Source organism: Coffea eugenioides, chromosome 11 (assembly GCF_003713205.1).
Source record: "Coffea eugenioides isolate CCC68of chromosome 11, Ceug_1.0, whole genome shotgun sequence".
Taxonomy (NCBI): Eukaryota; Viridiplantae; Streptophyta; class Magnoliopsida; order Gentianales; family Rubiaceae; genus Coffea; species Coffea eugenioides.
Window position 1 is genome coordinate 42,773,863 of NC_040045.1, and position 17,346 is coordinate 42,791,208.

Here is a 17,346-nt window from a genome sequence, read left to right on the forward strand (position 1 = left end):
TATCACGTATGCAAACAATAAAGCGACAGCCGAGAACTCTGAAAAATGGAACACAAGACATTTTGTATGGCCCCGTCGTGGGAAAGAAAGAAAAGAACTGCAGCGCCAATCCCATCATTGATGTTATGTAACTAGTACTGTGTTATCTTTCAAGCATGAATGTAGCAAAACAGAGAGATGACTAAGATTCAACCCAAAATAGAAAAAGAAAAGGATTGGAGAATAAGAATCGAAACCAAAAAACAGGAAAGCAATTATGCAGTAGTGATTGATTTTGTGTAGCTTTTGATACAGAACTGCAGATTCCCTCTGGCTCCACAAAATGTGGACGCCACTTTTTGGTGGTTGACAATTTTATTCGCGCCATGTGTACGCCAAAACTCAATTAATTGTCTCGACAGAAGCTAAATGCTATGCCTTCACCAAAGTATAATTGTTCACATCAGATCAACCCCACAATACAGGCTTGAGGTCTGAGGAGAAGTCTGAGGAGGAATCTATCTGAAAGGCTCCCTTTTGCCCTTTTGGGAGAAAAATTTACGTCTGATATATATATATATGCATTTAGATAATATTTTTTTTTCAAAAAAAAAAAAAGAGAGGAGAGGAGTTTATGTGAAATTAATTAAGACGATTTAATGTCCATGACCGAACTTTAACTGTTTCCTGCCATTTACATTCAAAGCTGAAATTTGGTTAAAATTCTTCTTCTTCTTTGTCAGTTTCCCGTACTTCATTCAATATGCAGCTATTGTTCATTTCTCTGCGGTTTCGTCTGCTTCTTTTCCCATTCTGCTACGATTGTTTGAGGAGGTATGCTTGTCCTTCTCCTGCTTAATTTAGTCTTCTTTGATGATTGGTTTCCTCTATTTCACTTGGGTACGTATCTTGTTTATCATAGAAATATGGGGATCTGATTCGTGGTTTAGTTAAACAATTTACTTTGGTAGAGGATCAAATGGACTTGAACTTTTTCTGGGATAAAGATTATGCCTTAAACATTTGCTGGATTTGATTGAAGAATCACAAGTACAAAGCACCTTCAAGAATATTGATTTTACTCTTTCGTGTTCTGCTGCGCAACTACTACAGACTGCCGTTTCTGGATGACCAATGACTATTATGTCTAGGATCAACATGATTAACGCAAAGACAAACAAATGTAAGACTATTCTATCTGAATATTTTCAATATGCATAATACGTGGCATAGTTACGACCAAAATCCGAGGATTAATTCCTCCAAGTAATAATTTGTGATTATACAATCTTCTTAACGTAATTAGTCGAACATTAATGCACTCAACCAGAGACAATTAAAAATAGATTATGCCATATAGTTTTTTTTTTTCCCTTTCTTTCTTGAGCTAGAAACGTTCTCCAACATGACACTTTCTTATGGGCGCAAGAACCGGGCTTTATGATCTCCCATTCTCCCTCAGGAATGGTTCAAACAAAATCATGAAATATATAGATACATATACATTGTTTTGTACATAGAAAACATCCTCAATATGTCTTGTCTGACTGGTCCTAGCTAGTCTTTTAATAAATATAAGGTCCATTTACGAATGAAATTAGCAAATTTCCACTTGAACAAATGTTAAAAAAAAAAAATATCAATCTTGGGAGACAAGAGATAAGGGTCAGTATCATCAGTAGGGCAGTGGTGACCCGTGAACACTAATTCCCAAGAAAGGCAGGTGTGAACTGGGAACTGCGATCGGCAAGTTGGATCCATACAAGTGTGAAGCCAAGCAAACAAATCTTATCATTGTCAAAAGAATCCTAAGAACAACAAAGAAACAGCTGAAAAAAAGATGGATTAAACATTTAAGTTCTACTTAATTACCTCCAACAAATGAGCCAGATGTACAGCTGATTAGTGGGTTCTTGATCATTAGTATATATAGAATGTGAACCCAAAATCTTGCAGCCCCCACAATTACCTCCCACCATGGCCACCACCACCATTACGGCTGCCATTATCCCTTTCTTTCTCTCTGGGGACGAATGGACGATCGACTCACCGCCAGGAACAGTCAACCCTTAGCTTATTATATATGTACATGTTGCTTTACTCTGCAACCAATTTGCATCATCCCACTTTTTTTTTTTTAAGTCCTATCCTCTATCCATTTTGTTACACATGCACATCATTTCTACGTATCTATATCCCACCTTAAATATACAAGTCAGTTAAGGTAGTTTTCAGTTTAAATTTGTTGGGGGACTTTAAATTGAGTCTTACACAGAACAACCTTCGAGCCAAAGCTATGGTGGTGCTGAGAAAAGACATTCTTTTATTTGTATTTGTGGCTATTTTGGGGCTCCGGACATGCTTGGGACAGATTAATAGAGGAAGTTTTCCGAAGGGTTTTGTCTTTGGGACCGCCTCTTCTGCTTATCAGGTCTGTCTTCAATCTCCATTAATTTTCTGCTGTATCTCTGGAGCATGCATTCACAATTCAGTGACTTCATCCTTATTAGTGTGGTCTCTTTAAATCTCGTGAACTGCAAAAGATACGAAAAATCGTATGTAGTGATTATTGGATGTTTGATAACGGTGTGAATATGATTGATTAGTACTAAATTGGCATATAAACACGAAATCAAGCTCATAATATGATGCAATCTTGAGTATATACATTAAGCACAACCAGAAAATTAACTCATCATAATTGTGCTGCTTTTTGGGATTTAGAAAAAAATGAGGGGAAAAATATCAGTCATTGCATGGTTAGCAAAAGCAAGCAAAAAAGACGAAGAAATAAATGAATCAGGATATATAAAAGAAAAAAAAAGAGAAAAATTTATTGAAGCATGATAAGCGTTCTGGCTTGTTTTTTTTCTTTCTTGGTTTTCTGTCTCCAAATCTACCATGGTTCAAATTAAATGGCCATTTTTCTAGTGACACACTCTTGCTTAAGAGAAATTGATGAAGTGAACCACCAAAAATAGAAGAAATTACTTCTTGATCATTGTTTCTATCATTTTCTTTAGCTTAAAACTTCTATAAATGAGCCGATTAAGAATGATGGAAAAGGACTTGCGGATCAGAGATTAACACCTTCGCAAATGTTCAAAGTGGAACTATTGATTCCCTTGCCAGCTTGACAATTTGACAAGATTTTGAAGAAAGGGACATGCATCCACTATTTCTTGTGAACTATCATCTTTTTGCCCTTGATGAAGTATGGTTTCCATCAATTATTGCTTGACCAAGAAATTTCTACAAGTCCAAATTGGCAAAAAAAATTTCATATACAAGTCCAAATTGGCAAAAAAAATTTCATATAAGAGCAACAAAGTCGTAAACTTCATGCGAGGCATTTAAGTACACCATTTTTTACGGCACCACACGACATGAGAATGCACAGTTTCTCAAAATATATGATCTACACATTTATTTTATTTTTTTTTGCAATTGAGTGAAAAATGTATCAGCTTCCCAACTCCGATTGAGAAAATTTGCATGGAGAAATTTTTGTGTGATGATGACTTTGCATTTAAGAATTATAAAAAAAAAAAAAAAAACTTTGCATTTAAGATAAAATTTACGCACCAAGAATTAGCTTCGCGATCTTGCGGGAGAAGTTGTATTTTATTACGGGACACGAGGTCGGGAGGTTAATGGTTAACGAGTCTTGGATTTATCGAACAAGATGCCCACTAAGTTTTAGGATTTTGTATTTCTGCCCATAAAGTTTGATGGGGTTTCTGTCTGTACCCTGTTTTATTTATTTCTTTACTAATTATTTCCTAAAAGCTCCTTTAATAAGCTCTGGATTCAGAATCTTTCTTTAGGAAAAAATTGCTTTTTTTCTCTTTGTAGAAGAACCTAACGCAAAAGTTAATTCCTACTTGATTTTTTTTTTTTATTGAAATTTTGGCTTATAGGATCATAGTTTTAAGCCATCAATAACTAAACTGATTTCTCTTTTTGCAGTATGAAGGAGCAGTTAAGGCGGATGGAAGGGGTCCCACAGTCTGGGACAAATTTGCACATTCTTTCGGTAAAATTTTTACTATATAATGTATGAATAATGATTCATAATCCAATGCAGTAACATAGTAATGATTGTTATTTTTTTTAATTTATTTTTGAGGGAGAGAAATTCCTTTAGTTGTTTCATAATCTCGTTCTCAACTAAATTTGGTTAATGATGATTCAAAGTATAAACTAAGGTTCTATTTAGTCCATTTCTTAGCTATTTTAAGTTACAAAATTGCTTGTTCTTTTCCATCTTTAACTTATTTTAGGTTGACAAAAGAGTAGTTATGTAAAGCAGCAGTGAAATTCTTTGGCCGAATAGTTTTTTGTTTTGAACCTAAAATAAGTGATAGCAGGCTCTTTCTTACTCTTCCTATGTTGTGAAATTTGGTTTATGTCACAGGTAAGGTACTTGATTTTAGCAATGCTGATGTAGCAGTGGATCAGTATCATCGATACAATGTAAGTCACATTCTTCTTCATGTAACTACTGGATAGCTATTATATCTTATATGCCATGAAGGAATATACATTTACATATATATATATATATGTGAAAGAGAAGTGCATTAGTTTAAGATCCTCTTCTAGACGTTGCTTTGGAACTGTGCAGGAGGATGTACAACTCATGAAGGATATGGGGATGGATGCCTACAGGTTTTCAATAGCTTGGACTAGGCTTTTCCCAAGTGAGATATCTTTACTTCAGAGATTCCTCTATGTGATGTCTAATACACATCTTATGCAGCATTTCTAAAACATTCTTCACTTTCTTTTCATTTTTGGCTTGAAGAGTTACGTGTTCTCATTCTATCGATTTTGTTGTTCAGATGGAACTGGGGAACTCAATCAGGCTGGAGTTGATCACTATAACACACTGATTAACACTTTACTAGCCAATGGTACTGTTAATTTAAATGCTTAATGTCTTTCAACACACAAGATGTCTGATTCCCATCTCTCCTGTAATAAACTCCAGAAATGGCCGTCATGTTGCAGGAATCGAACCATATGTGACAATCTACCATTGGGATCTTCCTCAAGCACTCCAAGATAAATATAATGGATGGCTTAGCCCTCAAATTATGTAAGCATTAATGTTCAGCGCAACTATGTCCATTAATCTGTTTCCATTAGATTAGGTCTTTCTCTTGCAAGTTGCAAGTGTAATATCTGACTATACATAGTTATTTGCAGCAATGACTTTGCTGTGTTTGCTGAGACATGCTTCCAAAAATTTGGTGACCGGGTGAAGCATTGGATCACATTTAACGAGCCTCACACTTTCGCAGTTCAAGGCTATGATGTCGGTCTCCAAGCACCAGGCAGATGCTCAATCCTCCTCCATGCATTCTGCACGGCTGGAAACTCTGCTACTGAACCTTACATAGTTGGACACAATGTCCTCCTTGCTCATTCCACTGTGGCGGACATTTACAAGAGAAAATACAAGGTAGGCTTGCAAAATGGGCTGTAACTTGTAATGACTATAGTGTAAGGGTAATAACTTGAGCTGTCAAGAAATATGATAACCGGCAAGCAAAGTAAATATGAGGCAGAGGTAGATATTTCAAATGAAAATAGTCAAGTTTTATGAGTGCTTTACATGTTTTAGTTGTCGTGGATGGGTTGGAATTCATCCAGTTGAAACGCTAATGCTAAGATTTTTTTGCTTTCTGTTTTTTTCCCTACAGCCTACACAGAAAGGATCAATTGGGATTTCATTAGATACTTTCTGGTATGAACCTGCGTCAAACTCCACTGAAGACATTCAAGCAACAAAAAGAGCTATAGATTTCAATCTGGGTTGGTATGTATATTTCTGTTTTGTAAGTACACTAGTTATAAGATGAAAAAAACAAAAAAAGGAATTTACTGACTGTAGATTAGTGGACTATAAAATGCATTTTCAACTCAGAACTAATATATACACAAGGTGCTATTGCGATGCCAAATTTCAACAAAAGACTAAGAGTATACATAAAGTTGATATCTTTGCGGAGTCATGTCATCAAAAGACAACACGCCTGAAGATTTAACTAATGTCTCGTGAAGGTCTATTGGTGAAACTTCAAATTCTACAAATTGAGTTTTAATACGTATGGAATGTTTCAAAAAGAACTATTTTGGTGTGATGCAGGTTTCTTGAGCCTCTTATTGCTGGTGACTACCCGAGCTCAATGAGAACCAGAGTGGGAAAAAGGCTCCCAAAGTTTTCCCAAGCGCAGTCATTGGCTTTAAAGGGCTCTTTGGATTTCGTTGGCATAAATCACTATACTACTTGGTATGCCAAGAATAACAGTACAAACATAATAGGCGATCTGCTCAATGATTCCCTGGCAGACAGCGGAGCTATTACCCTTCGTATGTTCTTTTTTTTGGTTACCTGTTCAATCTCTGACATTCTTTCCTGTGTCTTGTGTGTGTTTTACTATTGAACCAAAAGAGAAGTGTACCATTTTTTCCTTTATTACTGAAATTGCTCTATACTGTTTTACTTGATATTGGAAAGCATAATATTCTAACTTCTAACCATTTTGCACGGCTTGATTGCAGCTTTTAAAGGTTTACAGCCTATAGGCGACAGGGTACGTCATCTAAGTTGTTAAGTTCCAGGTTTTAATGTTGCTTTTATGTACTGGAATTAGACATTATAGCTGCTTACAAATGTTCTAGGTTCATTATACCTGATTGATTCCACTGGTATCATTTACAGGCAAATTCAATTTGGTTGTACATTGTACCTCGTGGGATCAGAAGCCTGATGAACTACATCAAGCAAACCTACGGCAATCCTCAAGTCATAATCACTGAAAATGGTATTTCTCTACAATTATTTATAGAGGGTCATTACAATCTTTGACATGTCATTTTAACTCCTATGTGCTACTTTTATGGAAAGCATATGATTTTTATAAGTCATATAGAAATAAAGTTATAGTAACACTTTGCTCCTCCAAACACATCTTTCCCATTGAAGAACCAAAAAAGGAATAAAAATATTGCCCTGAAATTGCTGCAGGGATGGATGACGGAAATAGCCCGTTTAATTCTGTCCAAAATGCTCTGCATGATGAGAAAAGGATCAAATACCACAACGATTATCTCACAAACTTATTAGCTGCTGTCAAGTAAGTATTCTTTCTTCAACTGATGTCAACAGTGGTACCTTCTCTATGAGTCAAGAAACTTAATACACTGTGTATTATTGACTGCCAAGGGAGCTAACAGAGCCTCTTTTCTGCTTTATGTGCAGAGAGGATGGATGCAATGTACAGGGATATTTTGTGTGGTCGTTGTTGGATAACTGGGAATGGGGAGCTGGATACACTTCAAGATTTGGACTTTACTATGTTGATTACAAAGACAAGCTGAAGAGATATGCAAAGGATTCTGTCAAGTGGTTCAAGAATTTCTTGACTGCAGCTTGAGTTGCGAGCATAGGAGCTGATGAAATTAGAAATCACAGTTATACAAACAGCTACAGACATAAATTCTGAACAGAAAACATCAGAAGCTTCAAATGTACAAGACGATGATAAATGAGAAAAAAAAAACAGATCCTTATATAGTTAATTCCTTTTCAAGGGCTTCTACATCTTAAAATATAGAAGCCATAGTCCGAAGGAGGAGGAGGATACAAGAATCATCATTAAAATATAGAAGGAATCAACCGTATAATCTAGAAATAAAGATTCAGAAAAACTGCAAAAATTTAGTACCTTACAAAAATCCAAGAACTCTTGTTTAAGGGCTTCCCCGTTGTTGTGTTTGTCTTTTTTAAAGACGTTCAGAAGATTTTATTGCGCTGCATTAATTAAATTGAGCTACACTCATAGTTAATGATGGAATTTTTCTAGTTTTCTGAATTTATATGTAGAACATTTTCCCCGATTGCTTGTAACCTATATGCTAGTGTACAAGTAGCTAATTCTAGCTATTGATGAAGCACTCGGAGTTGCTCGAGTTTCTCCGTCAGTGGTGCGTTAACTTGTCCCCATACCCTCAAAAAAATGGAAGACAAATTTTACTTCTTCCGGCATGGCTTTACCATGTTCACCACTGCAATGCAATAGGTCACAATTAGACAAGAACATCCTTGAAATGCCTGAAAAGTGAAAACAATTGGAGAAGAACTTCCAAATAATGGAGGGGCAACTTTGGTGGCCTGCCTGTCACACAACTTTCCACAATATTTCTCATGGGTCTAACGGTCAATAAAACCTTTTAAGGTTTTGTACCAACAAAGGTAAATGAAACCATTCACAGCAAAATAAAGAGCCCTTAAATCAAGTTCGAAGTCTCCACATAAGTCGAGTTATACATACAGATACTAGTCATCGGTTTATATATACACATACTAGTTAGCAAAAATCTAATTTAAGAGTACGCAGAAAACACAAAAGCAAGATGGCATCTTCATGCACTCAGACGTCGAGACTTTGCCTCCTCTGCCTTCTTTTTCTCCTTTAACTCCATCCTTACTTTTTCAACAATAGATGCAGCTACTCACAAAACAAAGAATAATGACTTTCAACCAAATTGAAAGCAAGTATGATATAAATATATATAGTGGAAATTACAAAGCAGCAATAGGATGCGAATTGCGCAATCCCCCCCCCCCCCCAACCCAAAAAAAAGATACATGCATACTTTCAAGCTAACATGCCCTTAAAATTACCATAATCATCCCTTCAATACAGTACAAAAAGAGTATTGTTCACAATCCTATGAACCTTAGAAATTGTCACACTTAAAGATGTAATGCATACCAACTATGAATTAAGCAGAAAAAGCACTCTTAAAAGAAAAGAGTGCCACATGAAAAAGGAGTGGTAGGATTATTTCAACGCATACAATGGGCAACTGTAATCTAATAAAAAAAAAAAAAGTGAGCTCGCTTCTGGCTCACTTTTTGTTTACAAAGATGCATATCAAGTGGAATCAAGATTCTGTACGTAACTCTAGAGTACCTGAATCACATAAAACTACCAGATTGCTTCCAGTCATATGTTTCGATTACATATAACTTGTTTACACTAATACAAGAACTATTGATTGAATTCATCTCTGGGAGAATCACTAAAATCATGCCTCATGTCTTAGAATGCAGCATTTTTGTTCTAGAGCTTAAAGGGCACAAGGACTCATGGACCAAAAAAGAAAAAAAAAAAAGAAAGAAAAGGAAAAGCTATGGTAAACTATGTGGGTTTGAGAGAGACGTTAAACGACTCTGTTGTGTTCCCTTTCTGACACCTATAATCTTTCTCCCAAAAGATGTAGCTATGCTTCAAGAGAAAAATATAATGCAAAAGGATTTTTTAGGACTACAATTCAAAGCTTTAAAAAAGACAGACAAAATTTCTTATTTCAGGTTTTCGAAAGAGAGAAAAAGAGGAATTAAGTGTAACATGAGGCACTCTATATTATTTGTGTTTTCCCTTCATCTCATCTTTATAAAGTGATTATTTGATTAAAGTAAAGGCACAACAACATATTGTCAATAATTGAGCTAAGTTACAGATGAATTTACAAACCTTTGTACACATATAACTAAGAAGAACAAAAACAAGATTTTGGGATTCTTAAAGCCCTGTTAGTAACCCAGAGGGGCCACTTAAAATTAAGGGCTAAACATTATCCCTGACGTAATTTTTATCAACAGATCTGTAAAGAAAATTATATTTTCAATAAAACACGAAGATATTTTTTAATTACCTGGGATTCTGGAAAGGTCAGGAGAAAAAAGCTTCCTTAGAACCGTAGGAGAGACAACGCCATAATTACTCGAATTATTCAGACAAATATTCAAATAAAAACACACACAGTTGCAGATCCGTCAAGGAAATAAAGGTTTTAGGGAAAGAAATACTAACATCGCTCCGAAGCTATAGCTCGTATGAAAAACGCAGCCACACGTGAAAGCCAAAACAGGAAGGGAAACTGGAAATTGCGACATCTGCAGGCCAAAAAAAAAAAGAAATCAAAGATTGTCAGTAGCAGGCGCAGATGATAAATGCTACATCTATCATCCGAGATCCAATATATACAAGGCATCTAGCGGGGAAAAGCCGCATAAACTGTAAAAAATTTAAACTCTCGGTCAGGAATCACCGCCGGAGGGTTTCTCTAGCGTTTGTTATGAAGTGGAAAATAAAATTCATTTTCCGATCCCAAAAAGGAAAAGATGAAGAACGAATTGAACAAACCTTCACCAAACCAGAAAGACGAGGCACGAAAAGAGCAACGAGATCATGTAGAGAAAAACCGCAGCTGAAAACGCATATGATTTTGCTCGGGGCTCTGCTTCTTTCCGTTGTCTGTATGCTCTCTGTAGCCGAGCCGAGAAGATTCTATTGGGCCGTGTTGGATTAAGCTTCTGCTATAGTTAGCCCATCAAAAATTAGGGCGGCCCTGTTAGTCGAAATTTTTTCAATTATGTGTTTATATTTATTTCTTTTTAGTACTTTTTTTTTTTGGTCCGCAGAATCCAAAATCATGGGTTAAGCTACATGTTAATTTGAATATAAAGACTTCAATGCAACGGGTATTCCCATTTCATTTATGACAAGTTTGATTAATGACTATTCTACTCAATTTTTTTTACCTCGCATTCATGTCAATTCAAGTATAAAACTTCAATGCGCGGGTAGTTGTATTCCGATTTCCATATAGAAGAAGTTTGATTGATAGGCATTCGTTTATTATTATTTTTTAAATGAATTTTAACTAGAAGGTGTTATCAATGTAAGAGATCCTACAATAAGAGAGAGAAGAGAAGAAATCCATGTTAATAGGTTAGCAACTCATTTTTTTTTTTCAAAATGAGTAAACCAAAAGATACATACTACTATGAACTAGAAAGACACCACTCACAGAACAGGAAAATAAAGCAGACAAAAGAGAAGAAACAATTTCAACATTAGAAGAGCCATCATTTTTATCATAAGAATCTATAGGTACACTACAACTCCAGAAAACTAGTTTGAAGGAATCCAGACAGTTCTGGCAGGAGCGCTTGAAGAATTTGACATTATTGATGATCGAGTATTGCTGACTATTTTGCTGTCTGTTGGTAAAGCAATATTATTGGTTGAGGATGAAATATAGATAGAGTGTTAAGGGTTAAAAGTACTAAAATCAATATAGAAATTTTATCATGGTATTCAAGGAAAATTCTATCCAACTCAAGATCAGCATGCATGGTGGTATATTTCTGCAACAGCTTCAAACGGCTGCAGATGACTGATGTAGAAAAACTTAGCTATTGATGCTTTTTGTCATACATAAATGCATGAGCAAGCTATAGATTATTGTGTACATGAAGATGGAAGTAACCAATTCTGGGGTAATTTTGATCGTGCATGTACGCTTGCGCACTTGATTTCATCTAGATTAAATTAAGTACACCATGTCTTAATCACAGGCGGGCGTTGGAATATATACTAAAAAAATGATTTATTTAGCTGATATCAAGAACGATTATTTATATTTAGTACACAGGTCATAAGTAATCTGGAGGAGTGTAATATTACTCCACACATGGTGTTATGGTCAAAAGTCAATGTAACTGCTAGACTAGAAAGCTTCTCCTTGCAGACCCCATTCTACAAAAGAAAAGTTCTGCTTCATCAAGTCCCTAACCACTTGTCCATGTGACAGTCATCTAAGCATCATTTCATGCCATAAGTATATCATAAAGATATATGTTAACTAATTAGTTACGAGATGTCACGAATATCAATAGACATTTTGCTCATAGAATAATAAGCACTTGCCAGCAAGAGCTGACTCAAAGATTTGGCAGAGTAACACTATAGAAGAAGAGGTGCTACTGCTATCATAGAAGGACGTTGAATTTAGTTCACAAGAAGCAAACTTCTTCTTATACCTGAAATTGGCAGGAGAGAAGACTCCTATCCAATTATCAATTGACGTATTACTAATGCCATACTCAAGAATAATCCATTCTTTTCTCTTCTCTGCCCCTCCCCTGATATATATGATTCTAAAGCTCGATTTTATTCCCCAAATTAAGACAAAAGCCTGGAAATTAACTTACAGTCAAACCAAAAATTAATAGAGTGGCTCTGATATAGGCTTCATCACCAAAAGTAATTACCGCACTATATTGATGTCAATCGTTGAAAAGTGGTCTGACCCATCAGATGTTACCTGTTGAAGTTTGGGTAGAGTCAACAAAATTTCCAGTAAAGTCAAGGAAATTCGCATAGCAGCCTAAAATAACGACTGAAATCAAATGGTAAGAGCTACTTTTGTGCTGCAAATGGTTGGAAATTAAGGCCCTGTTTGGTTTGCATTTTCGTTTGCATTGTACGATTCCTCACATAAAATTTATCACGGTAAATGGACGAGAAAATGGCAATCCAAACACACCCTTAAGATCTTAAGTTCAGCTTCTCCGAGCTTTCCAAACAAAATAAATAGTAAGAGCTTAAATTCAAAGAAGGGATCACCTTTGACCTATGAAGACGAAGACTAATTCATCAAGTAAAAAGGAAACAGCAATCCTACTTAACCTAGAATTCATATATGCGTGTTGGAATGCTAGGCAAATAGTCTTCATGTTCTAGTTAGCTTGGCCAGAAACAAGCGAGATTAAGTCACAATTCAAGAAATGACTAATATATGAAGTGTAATAATTCTGATCTTACAACTTGAGAAATTAACTGATGCAAAACACTAGAATATCGGATATTGGGATTCGCAACATTACATATACAGTAAAAGAGGACTGACTTGGTGGCGAAAAAAAAAAGGGCTGTAGCAGTTTATGCGAAACATTAAGGAGAAGGCATTTGATAGTGGTTCCCAAGGCAACACTACAAGAAATTTTAAAGCCAAAGCAAATACGCCATCTTGGCATTGCTGATGCCGAAATATTTAAGTCGTCACAGGATCCATCATCTCCACTTTCTATCTAAGATAAGTAATACATAATAACTATCTAATAATATAATAAAATTGAACTAAAATCCTAACAAAATACAAATATGAAGTCCCCAAATCCATTTGCAGCAGAATCCTCCTCATCACGCTCATCACCCTTATTCTCAGTGTCTGGAGCAGCACCATCATCCTCGATAATGCTGGTATCCAGCTTTGGACACCAGCTCTGATGCAACAAAATCATTGAATTAAACAAGACGATGAGACATGAGCAGCTCTCATGAAAAAAAGAAAAAAGTGAAGAAAAGGAAATCATGTACTATTTCTCAGTCATAGTGATGTCCAAATTCTTCATGGAAAATCTTAATCTTCTCCATATCAATTTCCACACTCATATCCTCCTTCTGTACTTCCAATTTTCCTTCCTCGATCTTGGCTTGAATTTTTTTTTGAGAGTCAAATCAGACACTTTTTCGTGCTGATTCTCAATGACAATCTCAACTTGAATCTGACTAAGCAAGCACATATCTTCATGGAATCGGCTTATTTTTCGTTCAATCCGTTCCAACGATTCTCCCTGTGTTGCAGAAACTAAATATGACAAGAAAACAACTAATAAACCTCCTATAGCAGTTGTCGACGTGACTAAATTCATGTAAGGCTTTCTCATATTAAGAATGCTCTTCTTGAACCATCCTCCACCACTTTGTCCCACTGTTGGTTGCTCACTAGGATCGCGTACAAATCGTTTAAATCCATTATCCCCTGAAAAAAATGAAAATAAGTTGAAACATATTCGGAAAAAGGAAATTTTTTTATTTTAAAGATTTTTAAGAAAGGGTGTTGGATCTTAAAAAAGTTCAAAATAAAGCAATCTTTTTGTTTTCAGAAGACCGCCGGCTCATTCCGGTACTGTTTTCTTCTTCACTCATCTTTCTTTCGCTCTTCATAGAATCTGTTGTTCTTCGGTTCTTGCAGCAGAAGCAATTTGTTTAGCTTTACATCCGTTCCAAGATATCATTTCTAATACATCGACCCGACATTCCTACCCTCTTGGGTTTGAAAAATGTCTGTGTACACTGTCTATGACCTGTGCGCAGGTTAACGTGTCTACGTGTCTGTGGCCTGTGTGTAGCTGCAGGGACTCCAGAACGGTGTTAGTGCGCAGGTTAACCGCGGAACGGTGTTTGAAAATTCTATCCAACTCAAGATCACCATGCATGGTGGTATATTTCTGCAACAGCTTCAAACAGTTGCAGATGACTGATGTTGAAAAACTTAGCTATTGATGCTTTTTGTCATATATAAATGCATGAGCAAGCTATAGATTATTGTGTACATGAAGATGGAAGTAACCAATTCTTGGGTAATTTTGATCGTGCATGTGCGCTTGTGCACTTGATTTCATTTAGATTAAAGTACACCATGTCCTAATCACAGGCGGGCGTTGGAATATATACTAAAAAAATGATTTATTTAGCTGATATCAAGAACGATTATTTATTTTTAGTACACAGGTCATAAGTAATCTGGAGGAGTGTAATATTGCTCCACACATGGTGTTATGGTCAAAAGGTAATGTAACTGCTAGACTAGAAAGCTTCTTCTTGCAGACCCTATTCTACAAAAGAAAGGTTCTGCTTCATCAAGTCCATAACCATTTGTCCATGTGACAGTCATCTAAGCATCATTTCATGCCATAAGCATATCATAAAAATATATGTTAACTAATTAGTTACGAGATGCCACGAATATCAATAGACATTTTGCTCATAGAATAATAAGCACTTGCCAACAATAGCTGACTCAAAGATTCGGCAGGGTAACACTGTAAAAGAAGATGTGCTACTACTATCATAGAAGGACGTTGAATTTAGTTCACAAGATGCAAACTTCTTCTTATACCTAAAATTGGCAGGAGAGAAGACTCCTATCCAATCATCAATTGACGTATTACTAATGCCATACTCAAGAATAATCCATTCTTTTCTTTTCTCTGCCCCTCCCCTGATATATATGATTCTAAAGCTCGATTTCATTCCCCAAATTAAGATAAAAGCCTGGAAATTAACTTACAGTCAAACCAAAAATTGATAGAGTGGCTCTGATATAAGCTTCATCACCGAAAGCAATTGCAGCACTATATTGATGCCAATCGTTGAAAAGCGGCTTGACCCATCAGATGTACCTGTTGAAGTTTGGTAGAGTCAACAAAATTCCCAGTAAAGTCAAGGAAATTAGCATGCCAGCCTAAAATAACGACTGAAATCAAATGGTAAAAGCTACTTTTGTGTTGCAAATGGTTGGAAATTAAGGCCCCGTTTGGATTGCATTTTCCGTCACTTTTCATGGAAAAAATACTGTAGGGATTTGATACGTGTGAGAGACAAAGGTAATAGGAAAATTTAATCATGAAAAATGACGCAATTTTTTGGCAGAAAATGGCAATCCAAACACACCCTTAAGATCTTAAGTTCAGCTTCTCTAAGCTTTCCAAACAAAATAAACAGTAAGAGCTTAAATTAAGAAAAGGGATCACCTTTGACCTATGAAAACGAAGACTAATTCATCAAGTAAAAAGGAAACAACAATCCTATATAACCTAGAATTCATATATGCGTGTTGGAATGCTAGGCAAATAGTCTTCATGTTCTACTTAGCTTGGCAAGAAACAAGCGAGATTAAGTCACAATTCAAGAAATGACTAATATATGAAATGTAATAATTCTGATCTTACAACTTGAGAAATTAACTGATGCAAAACACTAGAATATCAGATATTGGGATTCGCAACATTACATATACAGTAAAAGAGGACTGACTTGGTGGCGAAAAAAAAGGCAGTAGCAGTTTATGCGAAACATTAAGGAGAAGGCATTTGATAGTGGTTCCCAAGGCAACACTACAACAAATTTTAAAGCCAAAGCAAATACGTCATCTTGGCATTGCCGATGCCGAAATATTTAAGTCGTCACAGGATCCATCATCTCCACTTTCTGTCTAAGATAAGTAATACATAATAACTATCTAATAATATAATAAAATTTAACTAAAATCCTAACAAAATGCAAATATGAAGTCCCCAAATCCATTTGCAGCAGAATCCTCCTCATCACGCTCGTCACCCTTATTCTCAGTGTTTGGAGCAGCACCATCATCCTCGATAATGCTGGTATCCAGCTCTGGACACCAGCTTTTATGCAACAAAACCATTGAATTAAACAAGACGATGAGACATTAGCAGCTCTCATGAAAAAAAGAAAAAAGTGAAGAAAATGAAACCATGTACCATTTCTCGGTCATAGTGATGGCCAAAATCTTCAAAGAAAATCCTAATCTTCTCCATATCAATTTCCTCACTCATATCCTCCTTCCGTACTTCCAATTCTCCTTTCCTCGATCTTGGCTTGAATTCTTTCTTCGAGAGTCAAATCAGACACTTTTTCGTGCTGATTCTCAATGGCAATCTCAACTTGAATCTGACTAAGCAAGAACATATCTTCATGGAATCGGCTTATTTTCATTCAATCCGTTCCAACGATTCTCCCTGTGTTGCAGAACCCAAATATGACAAGAAAGCAACTAATAAACCTCATATAACAGTTGTCGACGTGACTAAGTTCATGTAAGGCTTTCTCATATTAAGAATATTCTTCTTGAACCATCTTCTACCACTTTGTCCCATTGTTGGTTGCTCGCTAGCGTCGCGTACAAATCGTATAAATCCATTATCCCCTAAAAAAAATGAAAATAAGTTGAAACATATTCGGAACAAGGAATTTTTTTATTTTAAAGATTTTTAGGAAAGGGTGTTGGATCTTAAAAAAGTTCAAAATAAAACAATCTTTTTGTTTTCAAAAGACCACCGGCTCATTTCGGTACCATTTTCTTCTTCACTCATCTTTCTTTCGCTCTTCGTAGAATCTGTTGTTCTTCGGTTCTTGCAGCAAAAGCAATTTGTTTGGCTTTACATCCATTCCAAGATATCATTTCTAATACATCGACCCGGCATTCCCACCATTTTGGGTTTGAAAAGTGTCTGTGTATACTGTCTATGGCCTGTGCGCAGGTTAAAGTGTCTACGTGTCTGTGGCCTGTGTGCAGCTGCAGGGACGCCAGAATGGTTAAGTTCATATAAGGTTTTCTAATGTTAAAAATCACCAACAACAGTTGTCAAGATGGTTAAATTCATATAAGGTTTTCTAATGTTAAGAATATTCTTCTTAAACCATTTGCTGTCGAAGAAACCTTAACTAGTTTGTCTAATCGTGGGTTCCTCACTAGCATCCTCTGCAAATTTTTTTAAATCCCTTTGTTGCAAAGAAAATCCAAAACTAGTTGAAACATACCCAGAAAAAGGAAATAAAATGTAACAAATGTTTTTTATTTTTGAATATTTCTTAAAAAAGAAAAAAAGAAAGAAATATCAAAATCCAAATCCAG

General features: G+C 35.8%; 1 protein-coding gene and 1 long non-coding RNA gene across 3 annotated transcripts; one reads left to right on the forward strand and one right to left on the reverse strand.

The window, feature by feature from the left end:
- The first annotated feature begins 1,900 nt into the window (after positions 1 to 1,900).
- On the forward strand, positions 1,901 to 7,744 carry LOC113753856 (beta-glucosidase 40). The gene is made up of 13 exons (XM_027298121.1): positions 1,901 to 2,410; positions 3,949 to 4,015; positions 4,397 to 4,455; positions 4,607 to 4,682; positions 4,824 to 4,895; positions 4,993 to 5,080; positions 5,191 to 5,446; positions 5,688 to 5,803; positions 6,134 to 6,357; positions 6,550 to 6,581; positions 6,710 to 6,812; positions 7,016 to 7,124; positions 7,250 to 7,744. The coding sequence occupies exons 1-13, from the start codon at positions 2,276 to 2,278 to the stop codon at positions 7,422 to 7,424; spliced, it is 1,512 nt and encodes a 503-aa protein (XP_027153922.1). The 5' UTR covers positions 1,901 to 2,275; the 3' UTR covers positions 7,425 to 7,744.
- A 444-nt stretch (positions 7,745 to 8,188) lies between these two features.
- On the reverse strand, positions 8,189 to 10,321 carry LOC113753857. 2 transcript variants are annotated; one of them, XR_003465091.1, is made up of 3 exons: positions 10,203 to 10,321; positions 9,870 to 9,952; positions 8,189 to 8,498 (listed from the first exon to the last, which is right to left on the reverse strand). It is a non-coding gene; the product is annotated as an uncharacterized LOC113753857 (long non-coding RNA). The 2 variants fall into 2 exon arrangements; XR_003465090.1 differs by having other exon boundaries at positions 8,189 to 8,501.
- Positions 10,322 to 17,346: the final 7,025 nt, after the last annotated feature.